Here is a 25,658-nt window from a genome sequence, read left to right on the forward strand (position 1 = left end):
CATAGAAACATAGAAGATAGGAGCAGGAGTAGGCCATTTAGCCCCTCGAGCCTGCTCCGCCATTTAATGAAATCATGGCTGATCATCCAAATTCAGTACCCTGTCCCTGCCTTCTCCCCATATCCCTTGATCCCTTTAGCCTTAAGAAATATATCTAACTCCTTCTTCAATATATTTAATGAATTGGCCTCAACTGCCCTTTGTGGTAGAGAATTCCACAGGTTCACCACTCGCTGGGTGAAGAAATTCCTCCTAATCTCTGTCCTAAATGGCTTACCCCTTATCCTTAGACTGTGACCCCTGGTTCTGGACTCCCCGCCATCGGGAACATCCTTCCTGCATCTAGTCTGTCTAGTCCTGTTAGAATGTTATAAGTTTCAATAAGATCCCCTCTCATTCTTCTAAACTCCAGCGAATATAAGCCCAATCGACCCAATCTCTCCTCATACGTCATTCCTGCCATCCCAGGTGTCAGTCTGGTGAATCTTCGCTGCACTCCCTCCATGGCAAGAACATTCTTCCTCAGATACGGTGACCAAAACTGCACACAATATTCAAGGTGTGGTCTCGCCAAGGCCCTGTACAACTGCAGCAAGACATCTTTGCTTTGTACTTGAATCCTCTCGCTATGAAGGCCAACATACCATTTGCCTTCTTAACTGCCTGCTGCACCTGCATGCTTACATTCAGCAGAAAATGCTGGAAAAACTCTGTTGTTATTTTGGATTTCCAGCATCTGCAGTATTTTGCTATCGTGCTTACATTCAGCGACTGGTGCACAAAGACACCCAGGTCTTGTTGCACTTCCCCTTCTCCCAATCTATTGCTGTTCAGATAATAATCTGTCTTCCTGTTTTTGCCACCAAAGTGGATAACCTCGCATTTATCCACATTATACTGCATCTGACATGCATCTGCCCAATCACCCAACCTGTCCAAATCATACTGGAGTTTCTCGGCATCCTCCTCACAGCACACACCCCCACCCAGCTTTGTGTCGTCTGCAAACTTGGAGATATTACATCTAGTTCCCTCGTCTAGATCATTAATATATATTGTGAATAGCTGGGGTCCTAGGACCGATCCCTGCGGTACCCCACTAGTCACTGCCTGCCACTCGGAAAAAGACCCATTTATTCCAACTCTTTGCTTCCTGTCTGCCAACCAGTTCTCTATCCAAGTCAGTACCTTACCCCCAATCCCATGTGCTTTAACTTTACACGCTAATCTCTTGTGCGGGACCTTATCGAAAGCCTTCTGAAAGTCCAAATACACCACATCCACTGGTTCTCCCTTATCTATTCTACCAGTTACATCCTCAGAAAATTCCAGTAGATTAGTCAAGCATGATTTACCTTTTGTAAATCCATGTTGACTTTGTCCGATCCTGTCACTGTTTTCCAAGTGCTCTGCTATTACATCTTTTATAATGGACTCTAGCATTTTCCCCACTACTGATGTCAGGCTTACCGATAATTCCCCGTTTTCTCTCTACCACCTTTTTTAAATAGTGGGGTTACATTAGCTACCCTCCAATCCTCAATCATTTTCCTTTGTCCTAGGTATGACTCCAGCCTGTGGAGAGTTTGCCCCCTGATTCCCACTGACTTCAATTTTACTAGGGTTCCTTGGTGCCACATTCAGTCAAATGCTGCCTTGATATCAAGGACAGCCACTATCGCCTCACCTCTGGAGGTCGGGAGCTGAGTGGTCCTGGCAGAACCCAAACTGAGCTTTGGTGAGCAGGTTATTGGTGAGTAAGTTCCACTTGATAGCACTGTCAACGACCCTTCTATCACTTTGCTGATGATTGAGAGTAGACTGATGGGGCAGTAATTGTCGGATTGGATTTATCCTGCTGTTTGTGGACAGGACATACCTGGGCAATTTCCTCTTTGTTGGGTAGATGCCAGTGTTGTAGCTGTACTGGAACAGATTGGCTAGAGGTGTGGCTAGTTCTGGAGCACAAGTCTTCATCACTACAGCCGGCATGTTGTCGAGGCCTATAGCCTTTGCTGTATCCAGTGTGCACAGCCGTTTCTTGAGATCACATGGAGTGAATCAAATTGGCTGAAGACTGGCTTCTATGATAGAATCATAGTCATTTACGGCACAGGAAGAGGCCATTCGGCCCATTGTGTCTGTGCTGGACGAGAAAGAGCTGTCCAGCCTAATTCCACTTTCTAGCTCTTGGTAGGGACATCAGGAGGTGGCCGAGATGTGTGACACTTTGCTGTATCCAGTGTGCTCAGCCGTTTCTTGATATCATGTGGAATGAATCGAATTGGCTGAAGACTGGCGTCTGTGATGGAGGGGACCTCAGGAGGAGGCCGAGATGGATCATGCACTTGGCACTTCTGGCTCAAGATGGCTACGAATGCTTCAGCCTTGACTTTTGTACTCATGTGCTGGGCTCCGCTACCATTGAGGATGGGGATGCTCATGGAGCCTCCTTCTCCTGTTAGGTGTTCAATTGTCCACCACCATTCACGACTGGATGTGGCAGGACTGCAGAGTTTTGATCTGATCCATTGGTTGTGGGATTGCTTAGCTCTGCCATGCTACCTCTGCTGTTTAGCATGCATGTAGTCCTGTGTTGTTGCTTCACCAGTCTGGCACCTCCTTTTGAGGTATGCCTGGTGCTATTCCTGGCATGCTCTCATTGAATCAAGGTTGGCCACCTGGCTTGATGTTAGAGTTAGGGATATTACCAGGCCACATGGCTATAGATTGTGGTGGGATACAATTCTGCTACTGCTGATGGCCCACAGCGCCTCATGGATTCCCAGTTTTGAGTTGCTAGATCTGTACTAAATCTATCCCATTTAGCACAGTGGTAGTGCCACACAACACAAACTTCATAGATCAACAGGGTGAAGACAGGACTTTGTCTCCACAAGGACAGATGCATCTGCGACAAGTAGATTGGTGAGGATGAGGTCAAGTAGTTTTTCCCCTTGTGTTGGTTCTCTCACCAAGTGCCACAAACCGAGTCTGACAGCTATGTCCTTCAGGACTTGACCAGCTCGGTGTCATGTCAGAAACCAACGCCTAGGTCGATGCCGGGAGGTCCCTCCGGTTTTATTCTTATATACTTTTTTTAGCGTTTTTTTTAGCGTTTTTTTAGCGGTTTTTAGCCAACGGAGTGGCTTTCTAGGCCATTTTAGGAGGGCTGTTCAGAGTCAACCACATTGCTGTGGGTCTGGAATCACATATAGGCCAGACCAGGTAAGGACAGCAGCTGCCAGTCAGGCCCTGCGCAGAAACCCTAAAGTTTTGCTCACTGAGTCTCTGATTGAGTGTGTTCACCCAGGAGTTGTACTGCACAAGTATATTTGTTCTAAATGTTTGGGTCTTGGTGAATTTCATGTTATAAATGGATGAAACAGTCTGTGTTCAAGAGTTTTTGCTCCATTGTCTGCGGCTATGTTGAATGCCCCATTGGCAAATTACTACCCATGGATACCACAGTACTGCCTTGCTTACTGTACCTTGGTTCCATTCTGGTTCCACGACATTTAATTGGACCATCGTGTTTGATTCCAGAGAAATATTTTTAAATGGGGTCTATCTTCAAATACAAACTTCCCTGGGGGAGAATGTGCACTTTCTTTTTTTCATACAGTCCGCTATTCAGAAGCGAGAGGTTGGGAAGGACATTAGTGAACCAGCTGGTTCACATTCCTACAGATTCATGGGGGGGGATTTTAACCCCAAAAACGGGTGAATTGGGGTCAGGTGGGAGGGTAAAGAGCTAAAATTAACTGAATCCCGACCCCAATCCGCCCACTTCCGGTTTTAACGGAGGCAGGTAGCCAACCCGCTCCCAGGAGGTGGGTCGGCCATTTAAATATTATAAAGAGGCTAGTGTGCCTCATGGTGGTCCACCATTTCAATTTTAAATCTGGCTGGTCGGTTTCCCTGGGCCTCAGGGAACCCGCCAGCTAAAGGGAGGCGAAGGCTGCTGGATCCATGACGGGGACGGTTATATTACTGGACTAGTAATCCAGAGGCCTGGACTAATGATCCAGAGACATGAGCTCAAATCCCACCACGGCAGGTGGGGCATTTAAATTCAGTGAATTAAATAAATCTGGAATCTGTCATGGTGACCATGAAACTATTGGATTGTCGTAAAAACCCATCTGGTTCGCTAATGTCCTTTAGGGAAGGAAATCTGCCGTCCTTACCCGGTCTGGCCTATATATGACACCAGACCCACAGCAATGTGGTTGACTCTTGACTGCCCTCTGAAATGGCCTAGCAAGCCACTCAGTTGTATTCAAGAAAGCAGCTTCTCGAGGACAATTAGGGATGGGCAATAAATGCCGGCGATGTCCAATTCCTGTGAATTAATAATACTTACCTGCTGGATCTAGCGTCCCTGCCTCACTCACCCCTCCACAATCGGACAACCCTCCGACCTCTTCCCCGACCGCCCACGAGGCCTCTGACCTCCCCCCCTGAGGACTGCGATCTCCACCCCCCCCATGAGAATTCCGATCTACCTGCGATTTCCCCTCCGGCCCCTGATCACCTTCCCCCCCTCTGGCCCCGATCCTCCTCCAGCCCCCAACCACCAATGTGCCCTGTAATTTCTTTTGGCCCTGCGCAGTCCCTTTAACCGCATGTGCAGTTTTTACATTGAAAAGCTGGCAAGCCAACTGCACGGGTTCCCTGGAGCGCTGCGCGGCCGCACAGCTTTAAGGTAACATTGCCAATCCCCCCCACCCCAAACACCGCTGCCCCTCTGATGCTCCTCCAGCCCTGATTACCTTCCAGCTGCCGACCACACCCGCCCCACCTTCCGGCCTTGATCGTCCTCCGGCCCCCAATCACATCCACCCACCACCCCCCCGCCCCCACCGCCACGCCGACCCCCCCCCTCCTTCCTTTCTGTGGCCAAGTATCGCAGGCCTACCTGCCACCAGCCAACCTCTCCATCTGGCTGGCTGCGGCTGGGAAACAGAGCTTTCAAATGCTAATATGATAGCAAAATACTGCGGATGCTGGAAATCCAAAATAACAACAGAAAACGCTGGAAAAACTCAGCAGGCCAGGCAACATCTGTGGAGAGAGAAACAGAGTTAACGTTTCAGGTCAAAACCCTTCTTCAGAACTGAGAAAAAAAGCAGGAAATGAAACAGATTAAAAGGCCAGTTTGGGGGCTGGGAAATGGGGGAGGGGATGAAAGAACAAAAGGGAAGGTCTGGGAGGTGAAGAGACATTAAGAGATATTCAAGACGAGATGAGGTGGTAATAGGACAGGTAAAGAGACAAAAGATGGCTCTAAGTGAAGTGTGAAATGCGCTGGCAGAATGAGAGACAGCTGCCATGTGGGAGAGAGAAAAAGGAAAAGACACAAACCAAAGGTGTGGATAAAAAATATAAAAATATAAATCGGGGCCGAGGTTATGATCTGAAATTGTTGAACTCAATATTGAGTCCGGAAGGCTGTAAAGTGTCTAATCGGAAGATGAGGTGCTGTTCCTCGAGCTTACGCTGAGCTTCCGTGGAACAATGCAAGAGACCGCGGACAGTGAGGTCTGAGTGGGAATGGAGCGGTGAATTGAAATGACAGGCGACCGGAAGCTCGGGGTCACCCTTACGGACTGAACGGAGGTGTTCCGCAAAGCGGTCACCCAATCTGCGTTTGGTCTCCCCAATGTAGAGGAGATCACATCATGAGCAGCGAATACAGTATACTAGATTGCAAGAAGTACAAGTAAATCGCTGTTTCACCTGGAAGGGGTGTTTGGGGCCCTGGACAGTGGGAAGGTATAAGGGCAGGTGTTGCATCTCCTGCGCTTGCACGGGAAGGTGCCGGGCGAAGGGGAAGGGGTGCTGGGGGTGACAGAGGAGTGGACTAGGGTGTCTCGGAGGGAGCGGTCCCTATGGAATACTGAAAGGGGAGGGGAAGATGCGTTTGGTGGTGGGATCACATTGGAGGTGGCAGAAATGGCGGAGGATGATCCGTTGAATGTGGAGGGTGGATGCTGGTGGGGTGAAAGGTGAGGACAAGGGGAACCCTATCGTGGTTCCGGGAGGAGGGGGCAGGGGTGAGGGCAGAAGTGCGGGAGATAGAACGGGCCTGGTCAAGGGCCGTGTCAACCACTGTAGAGGGGAATGTTAATTGGTTAAATTCAGCATGGCCCTGTGGTTACCCAACTGCTTTCTAGCCCCATTCCTGTCCCCGCGCCCCCCACTGTCGCCCCGCCTCCAGATTAAAATTCCAGCCATGGTCATCGTTTTTATTCCAGATCTTTATTCGATTAACTGAATTTAAAATGCACAAACTGCCATTTGAACTCCCATCTCCTGAGGGTCACAGGCCTGAAACGTTGACTCGGTTTCTCACTCCACAGATGCTGTCTGACCTGCTGAGTATTTCCAGCATTTTCTGTTGTTATTTCAGGTTTCCAGCATCCGCAGTATTTTGCTATTGTCTCCTGATTATTAGTCCAGAGCTACTGAATTACTAGTCTAGTAGCCGAACCACTCACGCTTCCGTACCCGTCTACACACAGATGCAGATAGAGACTTGCCTGGTGTGTCTGCATGTACATTGTGTACTGATCAGCAGTGTACCTGGTGGTCAGGTAGCGGCTGCTCTGTAAGAGAAGAAGGAGGAGGAGGAGTCTGGCGAGACGGTGACTAACCAGGGCTGGCTCCCCTATCGTTTTTGTAGTGACAAACAGCGGCTGGATCCATCCGGCGGAAAGAGGGCGACCCAGGAAAGCGCTGGGCTCTCCGGCGTGAGCCAGTGAAGAGAAACTTTCCGCAGGCTCAGTCACCCCCGCGGGGGGCTCGCTGGAGACCATGGCCAACTGCGTGGCGACCGAGGCCAGCGAGGTAAATCTCCCGGCGCGGCTCTCCGAGCTCCGGGGGCGGGGAGGAGGGTCTCTGATACTAAATTGCCATTTTTTTGTATGTGGTTTGGTGACAGTGAATGGGGAGAGGGATTAAATATGTTGCAGAGAAGGGAAAGGCAGCACACACACACACACACACACACAATGGAATTTGTGAGGTTTTGGCTGCTGGGGGTGAGCAAGATTTAAAAAACATAAAGCAATGACCATGTATCTATCTTTAAACACTGGCTGGCGCTGGAGGGTCTTTCACCCATTTTGTCAGTCCTGTTTCCTCCTGTGCAGTGTCCAGTAATTTTTTAAAACTCTAATAACCTTCCTTCCCCCACCCATATCCAGTACTTTTAATTTACCTTTTTTTTGGAGATCAGACATTTTAGTTTCTGTTGCCATCTTATGCTGTCTCTGGGTAGTGACTGGTTTCTCTCCGAGGTCGCCGCCGCCGCCTGTCTGTTCACCTCCCCCTTGGATTAAATATCATTTCAAAATGTGTTTGCAAATATATATTTTAATAATCCAAACCCTTCCTGATTCTCTGTCACCTGAACTGCCCATGCGCGCATTCCCTGGCGACCTTCTTCCGGACACACACAATCGGATGTCTTTTCTGGTGATATTGAGGGTCGGCGGGGGTTTACTGAAGGACCTTTCCTTTCCTTTACTGGCCGCCTGCCCCATCTCAGCCCCCAGTCTGAGGGTAGAAGCTCTCCGGAGCTGCCCTGTTCAGGGTCACCCTGGAGTTTGTCACTGTCATCCTTCCTCTATTCAGAGTTCACAGCTGTGCCTAGCTTGTTAAAGAGAATGAGGGACCTGGAAGGACATTGCATTCATTATTTTATAATGCAGAGAAAACAAAGAATTAAAGGGAGGCAGGCGGGGGGGGGGAAATCTGAAACAAAAATCTGGAGATGCTGGACACACTTTGTGTAGTCACTGTTGTGATGTAGGAGTCACGGCAGCCAATTTGCCCATGGCAAGGTCCTACAAACAACAGTGTGATAATGACCAGATGATCTGTTTCTTTTAGCGATGTTGGTTGAGGGATAGATTTTGGCCTGGAGACTGAGGAGAATGCCCCTGCTCCTCGAAATAGTGCCGTGGGTTCTTTTACCTCCACCTGAGAGGGCAGATATGCCCTTGGTTTACGTCTCATTTGAAAAACTGCACCTCCGACAGTGCAGCACTCCCTCAGTACTGCACTGAAATGCCAACCTAGATCATGGCCCAGAAATTAGGTTCGGGGGCTTGCCGCGCGTGCAAACCCCCGATGTGCACTCACCCGGTGCGCCGACATCTGAAGCCTGGGCCTGCTTGGAATTCCTGTCACTGGCCCGGTTCAGATGTCGGCGCGATGTGCTTGCCTGATCCAGCGGCGTAGTTAGTGCGATGTGCCAGCTGGGATCAGGTGAGCACTGTGCAGCCAATCGGGAGGGGAAACTTCATTCATGAGTTTGATAGTAAGAACTGTCAAACTCATGAAAAGTACGGGCGCCCAAAAGACTAGTTTAACTTTAAATAAAATTTAAAAAAACATCCCAATAATTAAATAAACTATAAATAACTTGAAAAAACTATTTAAAACAATTAATCAAATTTAAAACTTTTTTTTTAAATCGGATCTAAAACTACACTTACCTTACTGTAAAGTCCTTAAAAACAATAAAGCTGTGGAAAAAATGTTATAATTTTAAGTAATAGACCACTTACCTTAAAGAATGAAGTCTTTACGTCTCCAAGGAGAGGCCCTTACACACGCGCAAACCTGTGGGGGAAAAAAAGGAATTTCAGCGCGCATGCGCAGACTCCTGCACGAACACGTTCGTCCTCTGAACCCCTTGGTTCAGAGGACAGGAAATGCAGGTTTCCAGCGCATGCGCTGTGCATGCTGAAACCTGGCACTTCCAACGGGCCCACGCGTGAGTACCCCATCCGTACTCACGCGTTGGGACCGGAATTACTGGCCCAATAAAAGCAAGTTGACATTTATAATATATATATATATATATCAGTGTTTTTCTCATCTCTTGTTACTTCCTTCTCTTTCCCTCCTCTTTCTCCTTCCTTCGCCATGTCCTCAGAATATTTGGAGAATAATGAGGACTGCCCAATACATTACGTTGCAAAACTATATCCACTGCATACATAGTGAAATATGAAAACACGATTTGGTAAAATGTAGGATTGTAAGTTTTGCTAATGATTCAGGTCTGCATTATGCTAGACCAATGATGGGAAGGAGGTGAAGCTGACTGGGTTGATGCTGTGCAAATCTCAGCCATCTTGATTTTTTTTTTAAAGCTTTTAGAAGGAGTGTCATTCTTTCCTTTTATATGTCTTGATATTTACACTATATATGCATTTGGTTTTAACTAAGAAAAGCTACATGTAGCATGTACAACTGTTTTTACAGCATTTTTGATTGGTATTTTTCAATCTATTTTTAATACCAAATTTCTTGGATGAGCATAAACAAATGTAAGGTGTATATACTCACATTTGTAGAGTGAGGTCGGCTAACCAGAGCTTGGGAACAGTGTCATTTAATGGATATTAGGTAACTTCTGTTGAGACAGTAAGCCAAATGTTTAAAGCCTAGTTACTTGTCGTGCTAACTCGCACACGTGTATGTGTGTGTGTGTGTGTGTATATATATATATATATATATATATATATGTGTGTATATGTATTTAATTTCAGTTGGTACTGCTTCCCTACAGGACTGCTGGAATAAAAGATACGATAATGATCAAGTTGCAATTGCCACTTCACCATACAGTGTCTGGAAAATGGGTCATGCTGCAGTTGGGCAGGAATATGCAGCGACAGTCTGTTTAGACTAGGTTCAATAATCTGTCCCTGGTGGGTGACGGAAGACTACTTAGTGCTACTTTAAAAAAAAAACTCTACAGGCTAGTGGTAAAATGACATTATTTTACTGTTACGGTATGATATTCCTTTAATGTGGGTATTCTATTCTAGCTGCGAAATTTGGCATCGTGCTCGAACAGCAACCAGTCATGATTGTGTATTTACCATTGCCACTGTGTTCTGGTGACTGAATGTATCAAGTTCCATTTTGCTATTAAGATAGCAAAATACTGCGGATGCTGGAAATCCGAAATAACAACAGAAAATGCTGGAAAAACTCAGCAGGCCAGGCAACATCCGTGGAGAGAGAAATAGAGTCAACGTTTCAGGTCAAAACCCTTCGTCAGGACTGAAAAAACACAGGAAATGAAACCGATTAAAAGGCCAGTTTGGGGGCTGGGAAACGTTGACTCTATTTCTCTCTCCACGGATGTTGCCTGGCCTGCTGAGTTTTTCCAGCATTTTCTGTTGTTATTTCCATTTTGCTATGCTGGATTCTGAGATTTTTCACCAGTGTTTAGGGGAACGCATTCTGTCTGTTTACGATTGTGCCCATTGATTTGTGGTGAGTGGATGAATTAAATTATTTTTTTATTAGATGGGATTATGGAATTTTTACTTTGTTTTGGGGATCATATTGTGTGATTCTGGTCACTCGTCCACATTGCCACAAATCAATGGCTTTGGCTCTAACCGTTTGAAAAGTTGGAATGTCCCATTATTAACACCTTTTTGAAACCTGGAAAGATGGTGGCATCTATAAAAATACAAGTTGGTTTTCCTGAAAGCTGAAAGGGTAAATGTACGCGATGCAATACTGAGACATGCAAGGTTTCAGTTTTGACCTTCCATCTTGTTAACTTAGCTGGGGGAGTGATGCAGTGGGATAGTGACGGGAGTGCTATATCAGTCTGAGAGTCTAGAATAGGGAGTGGAAAGATCAGCTCGGGTTCCCACGTTGCCACCTCTGAACTAGCCAATTGGGCATATCCCCTATTAAAAAGAACAAAATTAGTGTATGTTGAAAATAACTTCAGAACATATGCCTTGTTTCACAAAGCCTGTGCAAAATGATTGATAGTTTGACATATTTTCTGCTAAATGTACTTTTAAATTATAGATAATTTAATAATATGAGGAGTGGTTGCTTTTAAAGTTATAAAAATTTACTTTTTGGTCCTTTATTTTCCATACTGGCTAATTCCCTATAAAATGACATGTTCCTTCTACAAGAGGATGCAGTCGCACCCATTTGTAGCACAACTTCAGATGCAAGAATGTTCGACTCTTTGAAGCTGCTCCTTCTAGAACAAGAACTGTTCCCATCGTGGCATCTAGTTGTATTTTTTGAATAACTCCAACGTTTTTGCCATAACAAGCGGTCGTTGTAGCTGACGTGCTTTGGGTAGCAAATAGGATAGTTTTTTAAAGTAACCCCTTGCATATATCCGCCACACAGCTTTCAATATCAAAAGCCTTGGAGCTTAATGTATAATTTATCTTTGGTTTTGAAGTGTCTCCTGTTGCCCAAATTTCTGAAGACTATAATTTTTTTAAATCATTCTCGGGATGTGGGCATCGTTGGCAATGCTGACATTTATTGCCCATCCCTAGTTGCCCTGATGTGGTGGTGGAACTGAGTGAAATGTTATGCCATTTCAGAGGGCAGTTAAGAGTCAACCACATTGATGCGAGACTGGAGTCACATATAGGTCAGATCGGGTAAGGACGGCAGGTTTCCTTCCCTAAAGGACATTTATGAACCAGTTGAGTTTTTACGACAGTCTGATGGCTTTGTGGTCACTTTTTTTTACTAATACCAGCTTTTTATTCCCAGATTGTTAAAACTGAATTCAAATTCTCAAACTGCCATGGTGGGAATTTGAACTCGCGTTCTGTGGAATAGTTGAGAAGCCATTGTTTTCAGTCTGGGCCACAAACTCCGTTCCTTAGCCATTGACTCCATCCCTCTCCCTAACATCTGTCTGAGGCTGAACCACACTGTTTGCAACCTTGGTGTCATTATTTCCCCGAAATGAGCTTCCGACCGCATATCCGCAGCATAACAAAGACTGCCTACTTCCACCTCCGTAACATCACCCGTCTCCGCCCTTGCCTCAGCTCATCCGCTGCTGAAACCCTCATCCTACCTCTTTGACCAAGCTTTTGGTCACCTGCCCTAATTTATCCTTAAGTGGCTCGGTGTCAAAATGTTTGTCTTAAAATACTCCTGTGCACCATCTGGGGATGTTTTACTACGTTAAAGGTGCTGTATAAATACAAGTTTAAATGTAAGAAGTCACAAAACACCAGGTTATAGTCCAACAGTTTTATTTGAAATCACAAGCTTTCGGAGCGCTGCTCCTTCGTCAGGTGAAGTGGAGAGATGCATAAAGACACAGCTTATATAGTCAGAGAATAATGCCAGATGATTACAGGCCCTTGTGACCCCACCTCATTGTTCTTTGATGTAATGTTTTCCTGACTGACCTGTTTGGACACCATTCACACCTTTGATTGCTGTGATTATCTCTGCTGAGGTGTGATAAATGGCAGTTAGAAAGATTATGTTAACTCTGTTTCTCTCTCCACAGATGCTGCCTGGCCGCCTGAGTATTTCCAGCATTTTCTGTTGTTGTTTCCTCATTCAATTGCTCTTTTTCATAAATTCCAATGAGTCTTTGAGTTGAGTGTTATTGTCATGTATGACCTGTTTACATACGGTCACACTTGAGTTAATCAAAATCATCATCTCCTGCCTAAACAGAGCACTTATTCTAAGCCATGAGATAAGAAGCACGCCATTGTGATTGCAAACAAAGGCGTCCCTGACAGCATGAATCTGGTGTGGCTGACAAAAGTATTAAAACCATGCAATGAAATCACTGCCAGGAACAACTCATGGGTGCCAGGCGCAATTGCTCATATTGGAGAAATTAGATAAACTGCGATTGTTCTCCTTAGAGCAGAGAAGATTAAAGGGTCATTTAATAGGTGTTCAAAATTATGAAATGTTGATAGAGTAAATAAGGAGAAACTGGTTCCACTAGTGAGAGGGTTGGTAACCAAAGGACACAGACTTAAGATAATTGGCAGGAGAACCAGAGAGGAGATGACATTTTATGCAGCGAGTTATGATGATCTGGAATGCACTGCCTGACTGGGGTGGTGGAAGCAGATCCAATCGGAACTTTCAGAAGGGAACTGGATACATACTTGAAAAGGAAAAATTTGCACGGCTATGGGGAAAGAGCGGGGGAGCGGGAATAATTGGATAGCTCTTTCAAAGAGCTGGCACAGGCACGATGGGCCAAATTGACTGTCTCTGTGCTGTATTCTATGATATGGAGTATTATGATTCGGGCCCTTTACAGATATTTTCTCCTGCCCAGGACCACTTCCTATGAAGCAAAAGGCGACCTTATACACAGATTAATCTGGAAGCAGCGTGCTCGGGATGCACAATAAACCCATTTTCTATTAATATATACACCGGAAATTGTGCTCGGACCTATTGGACTAACAATCTTGACAGACTGCATCTCCAGCCGCAACTATGAATTTTGTTCATTTAGAAATAAAATTAGAAGCAAATGTTAAATAACAGCAGATGATTAAATGATAACACAAAAGCAAAATACTATGGCTGCTGGAAATCTGACAGTGGTTCACTTAACTTACAAAATCTGTCACAAAACATCTCAAAGCTCTAATTGGTGTTGGAAGTAATACAGTGTCCATGAAGGGAAGCTTATACATGAAATCAGACATTCACAGAGTATTGCCACTGGGTCAACTGGTCAAACCAGGCAGTTTTCACTACAACAACAACTTGCATTGATATAGCGCCTTTAATGTAGTAAAATGTCCCAAGATGCTTCAGAGGAGCATTTTGTCATCAGACAAAATTTGACACCGAGCCACATGAGATATTAAAGCAGATGATCCCAAGCTTGGTCTAAGAGGTTGGTTTTGAGGAGCATCTTAAAGGAGGAGAGAGAGGTGGAGAGGTTTAGGGAGGGAGTTCCAGAGCTTAGGGCCTTGGCAGCTGAAGGTATGGCCACCAAGGGTGGAGCGATTAAATTCAGGGATGTTGGAGGCCAGAATTAGTGGAGCGCATAGATGGCGGGGCTGTAGGGCTGGAGGAGATTACAGAGATAGGGAGGGGCGAAGCCACGGAGGGATTTGAAAACCAGGATGAGAATTTTGAAATCAAGGCATTGTTTAACCGGGAGCCTCTTCTTCTTAGGCAGTCCCTTGGAACCGAGGCTGACTTGCTTCCACACTAAAAATGAGTTCTCAGGTGACTGATGAGTCCAATGCGGGACCGACCATCTCTGTCACAGGTGGGGCAGACGCTGGTTGAAGGGGCGGGTAGGTGGGGTTCTTGGGTTGACGTGCGCTCCTTCCGCTGTTTGCGCTGGGCTTCCGCTTGCTCCCAGCGAAGAGACTCGAGCTGTTCGGCGCCTTCCCGGATGCTTCTCCTCCACTTTGTGCGGTCTTGGGCCAGGGATTCCCAGGTGTTGGTGGGGATGTTGCACTTTTTCAAGGAGGCTTTGAGGGTGTCCTTGAAGCATTTCCTCTGCCCACCTGGGGCTCGTTTGCCGTGCCGGAGCTCCGAGTAGAGCCCTTGCTTTGGGAGTCTCGTATCGGGCATGCGGACGATGTGGCCTGTCCATCGGAGCTGATCAAGTGTGAGCAAAGCTTCGATGTTGGCCTGAGCAAGAACACTGACGTTGGTACGCCTATCCTGCCAATAGATTTGCAGGATCTTGCGGAGGCAGCATTGGTGGTACCTCTCCAGTGCTTTGAGGTGCCTGCTGTACATGGTCCATGTGTCTGAAGCATACAGGAGAGCGGGTATCACTACTGCTCTGTAGACCATGAGCTTGGTGCTGGGTTTGAGGTCCTGGTCTTCAAACACTCTCTTCCTCAGGTGACCGATGGCTGCACTGGCACACTGAAGGCGGTGTTGGACTTCGTCATCGACATTTGCCCTTGTTGACAGTAGGCTCCCGAGGTATGGAAAGCGGTCCACGTTGTCCAAGGCCTCGTCGTAGATTTTGATAATCGGGGAGCAGTATTGTGTGGCGGGGGCAGGTTGGTAGAGGACCTTTGTCTTATGGATGTTTAGTGTAAGGCCCATGCTCTCGTACGCTTCTGTGAAGGTGTTGACGATGGTTTGGAGTTCGACCTCCGAATGTGCGCAGACGCAAGCGTCGTCTGCCTACTGTAATTCGATGACAGAGGATGGGATGGCCTTGGATCTGGACTGGAGGTGACGGAGGTTGAACAGTTTCCCGTTTGTTCTGTACATTAGCTCCACTCCAGTGGGGAGCTTACTGAGGGTGAGATGGAGCATTGCAGCAAGGAAGATCGAGAAGAGCGTTGGTGTAATGACACAGCCTTGTTTGACCCTGGTCTGTACGTGAATTGGGTCTGTGGCGGATCCGTTGGTCAGGATCACATTGCTTGCATGTCATCATGAAGCAGGCGGAGGATGGTGACAGAGTGAGCGGGAGCCGGGGAGAGACAGCGGGAGGATGGAGTCAGGGAGTGGAGACCTGGAGTAATACACAGATTATCAAGGCTTCACAAGATGGCGGCTAGTGACCTCCACTCACCCGGGCGGTCACTGACCGGACCTGTAACCGGGACAGACACAGAGCCTGTGGGCTCTTATTTGGGGCTAGGTGTTTGAGGCCCAGGAGCGAGGACGGGGCCCAGGAGCGAGGACGAGCCAAACAGCGAGGTCGAGGCCCAGGAGTGCGCAGCGTGGACCAGCAGTGGGGTCGGGGCCCAGGAAAGGTGCAGCACGGGCCAACAGCGAGGTCGGGAGGACCACACTGCATCCTATGAAACCCAGGCAGAGAGGACCTGTGGGAAGGAGGACAGTAGGAGTATGTTTGTGTGTGTGCGCGTTAGGCCGATGTAGCAGAGGCTGGTCTCCAATCGTCTTGGATCCCCTTGCCATTGGACCAAGACCTTGCTCTGTCAAGCCCGTGTGGTAGCTGGTGTGCAACAGCCACCCCGCGTTAAAAAAATTCACGCACAGGCATCTTCCACCCTTTAAAATGAAGTTCGGGACCTGGAACGTCAGGACCCTCATGGACAACCCCAACAGACGCAGACCAGGAGCCAATGTAGGTCAGCGAGCACAGGGTTAATGGGTGAATAGAACTTGGTGTGAGTTAGGACACAGGCAGCAGAATTTTGAAAGTCATTAAGATTTTGGAGGGTAGAACTTGGGAGGCCAGACTGGAATAGTCAAGTCTATAGGTAATAAAGACATAGATGAGGGTTTCAGCAGCAGATAAGCTGAGGCAAGGGCAGAGTCGGGCAATGTTATGGAGGTGGAAATAGGCGGTCTTAGTGATGGTGCTGATACGTGGTTGGAAGCTCATCCCGGGGGTCAAATATGACACCAAGGTTGCGAACAGTCTGGCTTTGCCTCAGACAGTTGCCAGGGTCAGTGGCAAAGGAACGGAGATTGTGGCAAGGACCGAAGACAACGGCTTCGATCTTCACAATATTAAGTTGGAGGAAATTTCTGTTCATCCAATATTGGATGTCGGACAATCAGTCTGACAATTTAGGAACAGTTACTAAAGTAACCTTGATTTAGGAACTCAGTCATACTCTTTTTTTAGACTGAACTGGGATCAAATAAATGTCAAAAAGGTGTTTTTTTACCATGAAATCAAGCTGTCAATCACTAGGGGGTTTAAAAGGGCCAGGGTCGTCTCCTAGGAAACTGTCGTGTCATGTCGTGCACCTCTTTTAGTACAAAGCTGGGCTGAGAGAGCTGTACTTGCTGGGCCTTCCCTCTGATGGAAGGCTTCACCTGGCTGGGACCAATATGCTCACTGGAAGAGCAACTCGTGTTACAGGGGAGGGTTTAAGCGAATGCGTGCTGTGTGGGGGGTGGAAGAGATGTTGTGGGGGGGGGGGTGGGAGAAACAAGATGACACGAGAAAGAAAAAGTGGCGAAGGATATAGGAGAAATAAAAGCGAAGCGTGCAATAAAGAACAAAATGAAATTGTGAAGCGAGGGTATGGTATAATAGCATTAAGGCACTGTCTCCAGGTAGCAGTCTCTGGTTCAGTCTCCAGGTTCCGTTTTTGTTACTGAACCTCTGTTTAAAGTTGTGTCCTATTTCTGAAAAAAATGTCTTTGCAGGAAGACTTGGGAACCTAGGAGCAGGGTAAGCCTTTCAACCCCTCCAGCCTGTTATGCCATTCAATTAGATCATGGCTGATCTGTACCACAGTTCTATTTACCTGCCTTGGCTCCATATCCCTTGATAACCTTGCTTAATAAAAATCTGTTAATTTCAGTCCTGAAAATTTCAATTGACCCACAGCCTTTTGGGGCAGAGAAGTCCAGATTTGCACCACCTTTTGTGTGGAAAAGTACTTCAGCCCTAAGGATAGAGTACACTCACATTTTGTTGAAGGACAGAAGAGGAAGCAGCAGCAAAGAACTGTTTACAAACTGAAACTTATCCGAATCCCAACAAATGATAGAATGTTCCAGTGTATTTGAAAATCCCAAGAGATTTGGCAACGGTAAGGCAGGATTGGGAACTACTTGAGGAAGGACTGCAAGGCATTGGAGGGGGGGTCACAGAAGAGACTAAGATGATATCAGAAATGAGAGATTGTAATAAGGAAGATACTCTAGCGAAACTAGAACAGAAAAGGTTAAGAGAAGTTGTGTTTGAGTGTTCAAGATCTGAGGTTTTGATTAGGTAAATAGGAAAGACGATTTCGCAAGTTGGTGAGTTAGCAACTGGAGGGCAAAACTTTGAGGTCGCCATCAAAATAGTGAAAGGAGAAGTTAGGCGGATTTTTCTTTTACATAGATGGTTATTAGAATGTGGAATTCCTTACCAGAAGCAGTAGTGGAAGCATAATGCATAACAGCCTTCAAAAGGGAAGTGGATAAATATCAGGGGAGACAAAAGTAGAAGGTTATGGGGAAAGGGCAGGGAAATATTTGTGTCTAGTTTTGGTTTGGTGCTTGTTTCATTTGAAACGCGGTCAAAGCTAACATTTTGCACTCTGCCTATAGAAAGTTACATTGAAACTTATAAAATTCTAACAGGACTAGACAGACTGGATGCAGGAAGGATGTTCCCAATGGTGGGGGAGTCCAGAACCAGGGGTCACAGTCTAAGGCTAAGGGGTAAGCCATTCAGGACAGAGATGAGGAGGAATTTCTTCACCCAGAGAGTGGTGAACCTGTGGAATTCTCTACCACAGAGGGCAGTGGAGACCAATTCATTAAATATATTCAAGAAGGAATTGGATATATTTCTTAAGGCTAAAGGGATCAAGGGATATGGGGAGAAGGCAGGGACAGGGTACTGAATTTGGATGATCAGCCATGATCTCATTGAATGGCGGAGCAGGCTCAAGGGGCCGAATGGCCTACTCCTGCTCCTGTCTTCTATGTATCTATGCCATCAATTACAGGCTGGAGAGAGAAATCATTGGAACTTAAACATTGGTACAGTTTGTAGGCGACTCACAGCTCCTCTTTGAACTTGAATGGTCAGAGATATTCAGTAATCTTTTCCTGGTTATACGAACAGCTGCTTAAATCCAAGAGTCTGTTTGGCAATCGGACAAGGAATTGGATCAGTTTGAAACTCTGAGGTGGCGGCAAATTGGTTTGAATAGTAGTTCAGATTAATTTGACTCCCACAGTGGTAAGAAATTCTCGGAAAAGAAACACTATTATGTAAAAGAGACTTACAAAGGATTAGCTTGGTTCTTGAGAGTTCCAATCTCATTATTTTGCCATAGAAGTATAGAGACAGGAGTAGGCAATTCAACGCTTCGAGTCTGTTCCACTATTCAATTAGACATCCATTCAGGAAGTTAGGTGGAAAGACGCCACTATAAATATTGAGCTATGTTATTTGACTTATGTGCTTGCTCATCTTGTAAAAGACATTTGGTTGATATTTTTTAGATTTTATGAGGTTCGAGATGATGGTCTACTGCTTTCAAAGACTGGAGTGAGATAAGGGAGTCAAGGGTTATGGGGAGCGGGCAGGGAAGTGGAGTTGAGGCCAAGATCAGATCAGCCATGATCTTATTGAATGGCGGAGCAGGCTCGAGGGGCCAAATGACCTATCCCTGCTCCTACGTCTTATGTTCTTATACTATGGTATGAGGAATTCCAACTCGCCCTTGAGAATGATCTCAAATATGAGATCTGAAAGGTGCAAAGATCAGAAAAGACTCAAAAAGGTGGACTAAATAGACAGCTCTTTCAGAGAGCAGGCACAATGTGATTGAATCTAACTTCTTGATTATGTTACTTAGCCAACTAATGGCCAGATCAAAGACAGTTACAACCAACCCAACCGGGTGAACTTTTCATCTATTGCTTGTTAATCAATGCATCTGGGCAGAGGTGACTCATCTGCCCTTGGAAGTGGCTTCAGCACCAAGCCAAATAATATCAGACAGGTTGATTCCAGCAAGCAGTCACCAAGTTACATTGGCCACCAGCTGGCCAGCCATCAAAATTTCTTGAAAGGAATATCAATCCCCCTTTTTTTTTAAACAAAACAGATCTGTGATCTGTCACAGGAGATGTACCGCACAAGTTTGTATTGGTAAATGTGATGCATCAGCCGGATGTGCAGACTTGTCGTGCTTACTTCGGAAGAATGTTGAGGCACTATTGAGTGCAACTGTGGTTGTTGGTGCTAGTCAGTGATCAAGGTGACCTTTTTTGGGAAAGGATCTTGAATGGAGGCACCCTCCAAAAGATCCTCTGACACTTGATGCTGATCATTCTCAACAGTATGGGCCAGAATTTGCTGTCAAAATAACGGCAAGGCTAATGGCGCTCCCCGTTATTTATGGGTAAATGGTACAGCAGATGTGCGGTTAAAGGTGAATATCCAAAAGTTGTTGTCCAAGCTGGGTCGCTTCATTAGCTTTGCTAAAACTGCATCTTGTCCATAGCCTCCCTGTTTTTTTTAAGGAACTTGCTGTATTTGCCCATTAAACTTGCCACAGAAAGTTAAGTCTTGTCATTACAAGTGTAAGTACACATTTGACTGCCAACCAACCTATCTGGCACTGAATTAACTATTACAAGTGTGGAGTCTTATTCCTTCAGGTTTTAAACTTTTTGAGAGATTTAAAAAATAGCAAATAAAAAAAAAAAGTTTTCCTTTCTGTCTCTCTTTTTCTCTCTTGATCCAATCTTTCTTTACCATCACCCCCTTTAATTCACCCTCCTTCTCAGTCCTTTGTGTTTATTTCCCAATTCTTAAAATCACATTGGTTAAGGAGCAATGTTCCCTCTAATTTTTTGTGTGTGTGGCCCCTTTAACGGGCTGCGCGGTCCCTTTAACGAGTTGCGCGGCCCATTCAAATTTCCGCGTATGTGCCGTTTTTCCATTTTTAATAGCCGGTGAGTGGACTGTGTGGGACCTCCGGTCCCCCGCACAGCTTAACAGGAGATACCCTGTTGGTTGCCATGTTCGCCAAGGTCCCAGTTGTCTTGTTTCTATTATCAGCTCGCACTTCGAGCAACTTTGTGGGCAATTTATTTTTCAACCTAAACGTGCGATTGTAAGTCTAACTCTATCTAACAGGGCACACTGCAAGATGCCCTGCTGCAGCAGCAGTTTAGATGAAGTGTGCAGGGACAAGTCTAACTAACGGTAGATGCTGTTAGATGCCCTGCTACAGCAAATTCTGGCCCTATATATTACAAAGCCCACATAATGCATACTTACAACATTGTATGAAGCTTTAATACAGACTGTAAAGAGGAATAAGATGCTTTGGGACACCCTGAGATGAGAGACGCCATAATAAGTACAAGGGCTTTCCATTTTCTTCACTTCCTGGAGGCTTGCACCGTTGAAATGTTACATATACGACGTTGGATTCGTTTTCCAGCACTAAAGATAATGTTTGCTGCTCAATTTGGTTCTTGTTCAAAAACCATCTGTCAATTCTTGGCTCAATCTTCAAGAACTGAACAGGATGCATTCTTTTACAACTAATATTTCATCTCACTAATATGCAGTCAAAGATTAAACTAATGTCCACATAATCACAAAAACACTAACTTATGAATAAGTAATTTTGAGTAACCTAGCATAACTCAGTTTAGTCTTAAGGTATCTCAGCCTTACTTGTATTTATTTAATATAACTTTTCATTGCCACTCTGATTAGCAAAGATATCTCTTTTTATGATGAAGTAAGTTAATAGTTGTGTTTTTTTTATTTGTTCTCTGGATGTGGACAATAGAGTCAAGGCCACATTTATTGCCCACCCCTAGCTGTCCTGAGAAGATGGTGATGGGTCTTCTCTTTGACCTGCCACAGTCCTTGTAATGGTGTTACACAATGGTGTTAGGTAGGGAATTCCAGCAGATTGACGCAGCAATGATGAAGGAGTGGCGATTATATGTCCAAGCCAGGATGTTGTATGACTTGGAGGGGCACCTGGAAGTGTTGCTCCCATGACATTGCTGTTGTCTTTTTCCATGGTAGCAGTCACAAAGGAGGGAGGTGCTGTCAAAGCTTTGATCCAGGGCTAAGACAACAATTCAAGGTAATCTGTTCATCACCCTGAATATAACCAGAATGTTGTAGATCAAGACTACGAGGTGCGAACAAGTAAGCACCGCTGTTTCTGCCCGAAATAAATAGAGCAATTAAGACACTACAACCGGCAACTTTGAAACTGATAATGCAAATGGCGAATGGTTATCGCTTTTTGGTGGATATATGACTGCTCATTTTAACGTGGGCGTTTAAATGGTGGGGACTGTACTTCTAATTGCTGTATATTTACAATATGCCTATGTATCCTTCCAGATACATTAGCCCTATAGAGCTAGGCTGGCCACAGTTGTTCCTATAGACACATTCACTCCTCTTCAATTATTTGGATTAGATTGGTCTCAGCTGTGACTCAGTGGTAGCACTCTCGCCTCACCAAAAGGTTGTGGGTTCAAGCTCCACTCCAGAGACTGGAGCCCATAATCCAGGCTAACACTTCAGTACAGTACTGAGGGAGTGCTGCACTGTCGGATGAAATGTTAAAGTGAGGCCCCATCTGCCCCCTCAGGTGGACGTAGAAGATCCCATGGCATTATTCGTAGAAGAGAAGGGAATGTCCTGGGCCAATATTTATCCCTCAACCAGCATCACTGAAACAGATAATCTGGTCATTATCTCATTGTTGTTTGTGGGACCTTGCCATGTGCAAATTGTCTGCCGCGTTTCCTACATTACAACTGTGACCACGCTTCAAAAGTATTTCATTAGTTGTAAAGCACTTTGTGACGTCATGAAAGGTGCTATATAAATGTAAGTTAGCATGCAGGTACAGCAAGTAATTAGGAAGGCAATTGGAGTGTTGGCCTTTATTGCAAGGGAATGGAGTATAAAAGTAAGGAAGTCCTGCTACAACTGTACAGGGCGTTGGTGAGACCACACCTGGAGTACTGCGCACAGTTTTGGTCTCCTTATTTAAGGAAGGATATACTTGCATTGGAGGCAGTTCAGAGAAGGTTCACGAGGTTGATTCCTGAGATGAAGGGGTTGTCTTATGAAGAAAGGTTGAGCAGGTTGGGCCTAGACTCGTTGGAGTTTAGAAGAATGGGAGGGGATCTTATTGAAACATATAAGATTCTGAAGGGGCTTGACAGGGTCGATGCAGAGAGGATGTTTCCCCTCGTGGGGGAATCTAGAACTAGGGGGCATAATTTCAGAATAAGGGGGCACCCATTTAAAACAGAAATGAGGAGGAATTTCTTCTCTGAGGGTTGTGAATCTTTGGAATTCTCTTCCCCAGAGAGCGGTGGAGGCTGGGTCATTGAATATATTTAAGGTGGAGATAGACAGATTTTTGAATGGTAAGGGAGTCAAGGGTTATGGGGAGCGGGCAGGGAAGTGGAGTTGAGGCCAAGATCAGATCAGTCGTACTCCTGCTCCTACGTCTTCTGTTCTTTTTAGGTGTACGTACCACTTTATACTAGACTGATGTGAATGACCTCATGACTCACCAATATGAAATGACCACAGTTATTTCAGTCAGTTTGCATGAACTGGCACCCTGGTATTGACTCGTGCACAGTCAAGTTCATCGCTACAACAATTACCTTGTAAGCAGCTGGAAAGGGTTGAAACTGAGGGAATAAGGAAAAAAAAAATAACCAGCAAAATTTAAGCTACTAAGTTTATGGCTGCTGTTTTATTATGGCACACAGCCATTTAAAATCCTCTTGTTGATTTAGCATGACAAAATCCCGCTGCCTACGCAGTAGCAGTGTTTAACGCAAGTCAACACCAAAAGTCCTTATCTTCACTGGCACTGTTTTATCAATTACAGGAAACGCGGCAGCAAGGTCCCACAAACAGCAGTGCAATAATGACCAGATACAAAATAGAGCCATGGGATCTTTTACATCCACCTGAAAGCTACCCACTTTCTCTACTGTTGTGTCCTCTATATATTCTCAATAATCACTTCTTTTTCCTCATAAACCTAGCAGGTGTGACAAGCATACAATGAATTGTTGGACTGTTTTCTGAATAAGCATGAGGTTTAGCTATGTGATTCAGCTGGAGAAAGATTGAAGAGTACCCTATAAATATTTTGGCTTCACATGGCTCAAGAAAGGATCTCAAAGATAGTGATTGAAGGGTGGAATGGGCATCTGTCCTAATTGTTTCAAACCAAGAAGGAAAGAAAGAAATAATTTGCATTTATATAACTTCTCACGTCCACAGGATGTTCCAAAGCGCTACACAGCCAATTAATTGCTTTTTGAAGTAGAGCCGTTGTTGTCATGTTGGTAAATATAGTGACCAATTGGTGCACAGCAAAGGCCATGAATGGCAAGTGAGATAAATGATCAGGTAATCTGTTCTGATGGTGTTGGATGAAGGATGAATATTGGCTAGGACAGTGGGAGAACTCTCTGCTCTTCTTTGGAAAAAGTGCAGTGGGATCTTTTATGCCTACCTGAAAAGGCAGATGGGTTCTTGGTTTAGCACCTCATCCAGAAGACGGCTTTTGGTGGATGGCAATTTTAGTTTGGTCATAATGTTTGGACTACTCTGAGAGGGGTCAAATGGCATTGTCTTTTTTTCATTTATCTTGAGTGATGGCAACCTTCTATGTAAGTTAAGACCGTGGCACATAATTTTTTTTTTGCCCCAAATTGGCCTGGGTTTTTATCTGGTTTTTCACCTCTCCCAGGAGATTACAGGGTTTTGGGTGGGATGGAAAGTGTATTGTGTGAGACATGCTGGATGGACCAAAGGCTCTGTCAGTGTTCGTATGTTTCATTGCCAAAGTTCTTTGCCCAGATTAATCAGTTGATAACAAGTAAATCTGGTCTATTGCATTGGAATAGGCCACCAAGGTGGCTGGTACTTTGCAAGTTTGTTCCGCATGCTGAAAACGGATGACTATCCAATATATGATGAGGCAACTCTGAGGCTTGAGAGGACAATTTTTGGAAGAACTTATCTGGAAGTCAGGTATGTGGGCATATGCTCATGTATCTAGGATTTGGTATCTACCTTCATTGGGTCGGAGAGAGGTAATTGATTGCTTCTGAATCTCCACAATGCCAACTGGTGGATCTATTGTTTGATAGGATATGGTGTCCATGCTGTGATCAGGAGGCTTATAACAATACAATCATATATTTTATAGTGAATCATGCTGCTTACTACGCTATTCTGGAGGAGTTCCCTTTGCCTGTTGTTTGCTTATTGAGGACACCAACCTGTGCTTATTAGTTGTTCAGTTACTATCCTAATGGTTGGGGGGGGGCGGGGGCGGGGGAAGGAATAGAGAAGAAGAGGAAGGTAAGCAGGGTGTCAAAGGGTCAGGTTGGTTCCAAGATACGTAGATATAATTAGAAGTTACAACATGGAAACAGCCCATTCGACCCAAGTCTGTGTCAACATTTACTCTCTGTGCAAGCAAATAATCCTAATCACAATTGCCTTTCTTGTATCCCTTTAACCCCCCCCCCCCGTTTCAATTTTGAATGTTGACGTATTTTCTGCCTTAGCCAGTAACCCTAGAAGTGAATTCCACAGCCTCTCAACTCTCTGTGTAAAGAAGTTTCTCCTGTTCTCAGTTCTAAATCTCTTACATTTAATCTTGTATCGATAACCCATTGTTCTAGACCCCTCAACTACTGGAAACAGTCTGCTTCTAGATGACATGCCTGGTGATGGGAGATTTGAACCAAGCTGATCATCTGGTAGGCGAAGTAATTAGATACCTGAGCCAGATTGGACGCTGTTGGTCATTGCCTAACCAACCTGGCTCACTGTTGGAACTTGGAGGGGGCTGGGATTCTTCCAACTTGATTCCAGATAGCCTTATAGGGTAGTGTGATCCTAGCTGGACAAGCAGCGGCAAGAGTTGTCTCATCTTTTGATCAACACTCGGGAACTCTGACCATTCTATAACGCCAGTGCAGACTTGCTGCAGGTTTACCTGGTTGCAGGTGTGACTCCTGATCACTGAGGGTGTGGTTTAATCAGTTAAACTCGAGCAATATACCATTGCACATAGCCTCTTGCCAATCTATACTTTTGGTGTCCAAACTTAGTTAAGTGGAGTTGAGGTGCAGATCAGTCATGATCTAATTAATGGCGAAACAGGCTCGCGGGGCTGAATGGCCTACTCCTGTTTCTATGTCCCTACATGAGGAGAGTGTGCACTGCATATCAGGAGAGTGAATTATATGGATTCCTCACTAATATGATTGAGACTCTTGAGTGTGGTGATGAATGTCAGATGTCCAGCTGATCAAAAATATAGCCACTGGGATCTAAGATGGGCAAGATTTGGCCCATATTGTAATCAGCACTGGGGAACACTTGCCATTCTTCGGCA

The 25,658-nt window shown here is 45.4% G+C and overlaps 1 protein-coding gene across 1 annotated transcript in view; it reads left to right on the forward strand.

The window, feature by feature from the left end:
• The first annotated feature begins 6,532 nt into the window (after positions 1 to 6,532).
• ttc39b (tetratricopeptide repeat domain 39B) overlaps positions 6,533 to 25,658 on the forward strand; it is a 176,122-nt gene continuing 156,996 nt past the window's right edge. Inside the window, exon 1 of the mRNA XM_085982654.1 lies at positions 6,533 to 6,852. Coding sequence (XP_085838780.1) covers positions 6,820 to 6,852 — 33 coding nt within the window. The 5' untranslated portion in view covers positions 6,533 to 6,819. The remainder of the gene's footprint in view (positions 6,853 to 25,658) is intronic.

The sequence above is a fragment of the Somniosus microcephalus genome, chromosome 1, assembly GCF_052327205.1.
Source record: "Somniosus microcephalus isolate GS21.2 chromosome 1, FLI_Smic_1.0, whole genome shotgun sequence".
Classification (NCBI taxonomy): Eukaryota; Metazoa; Chordata; class Chondrichthyes; order Squaliformes; family Somniosidae; genus Somniosus; species Somniosus microcephalus.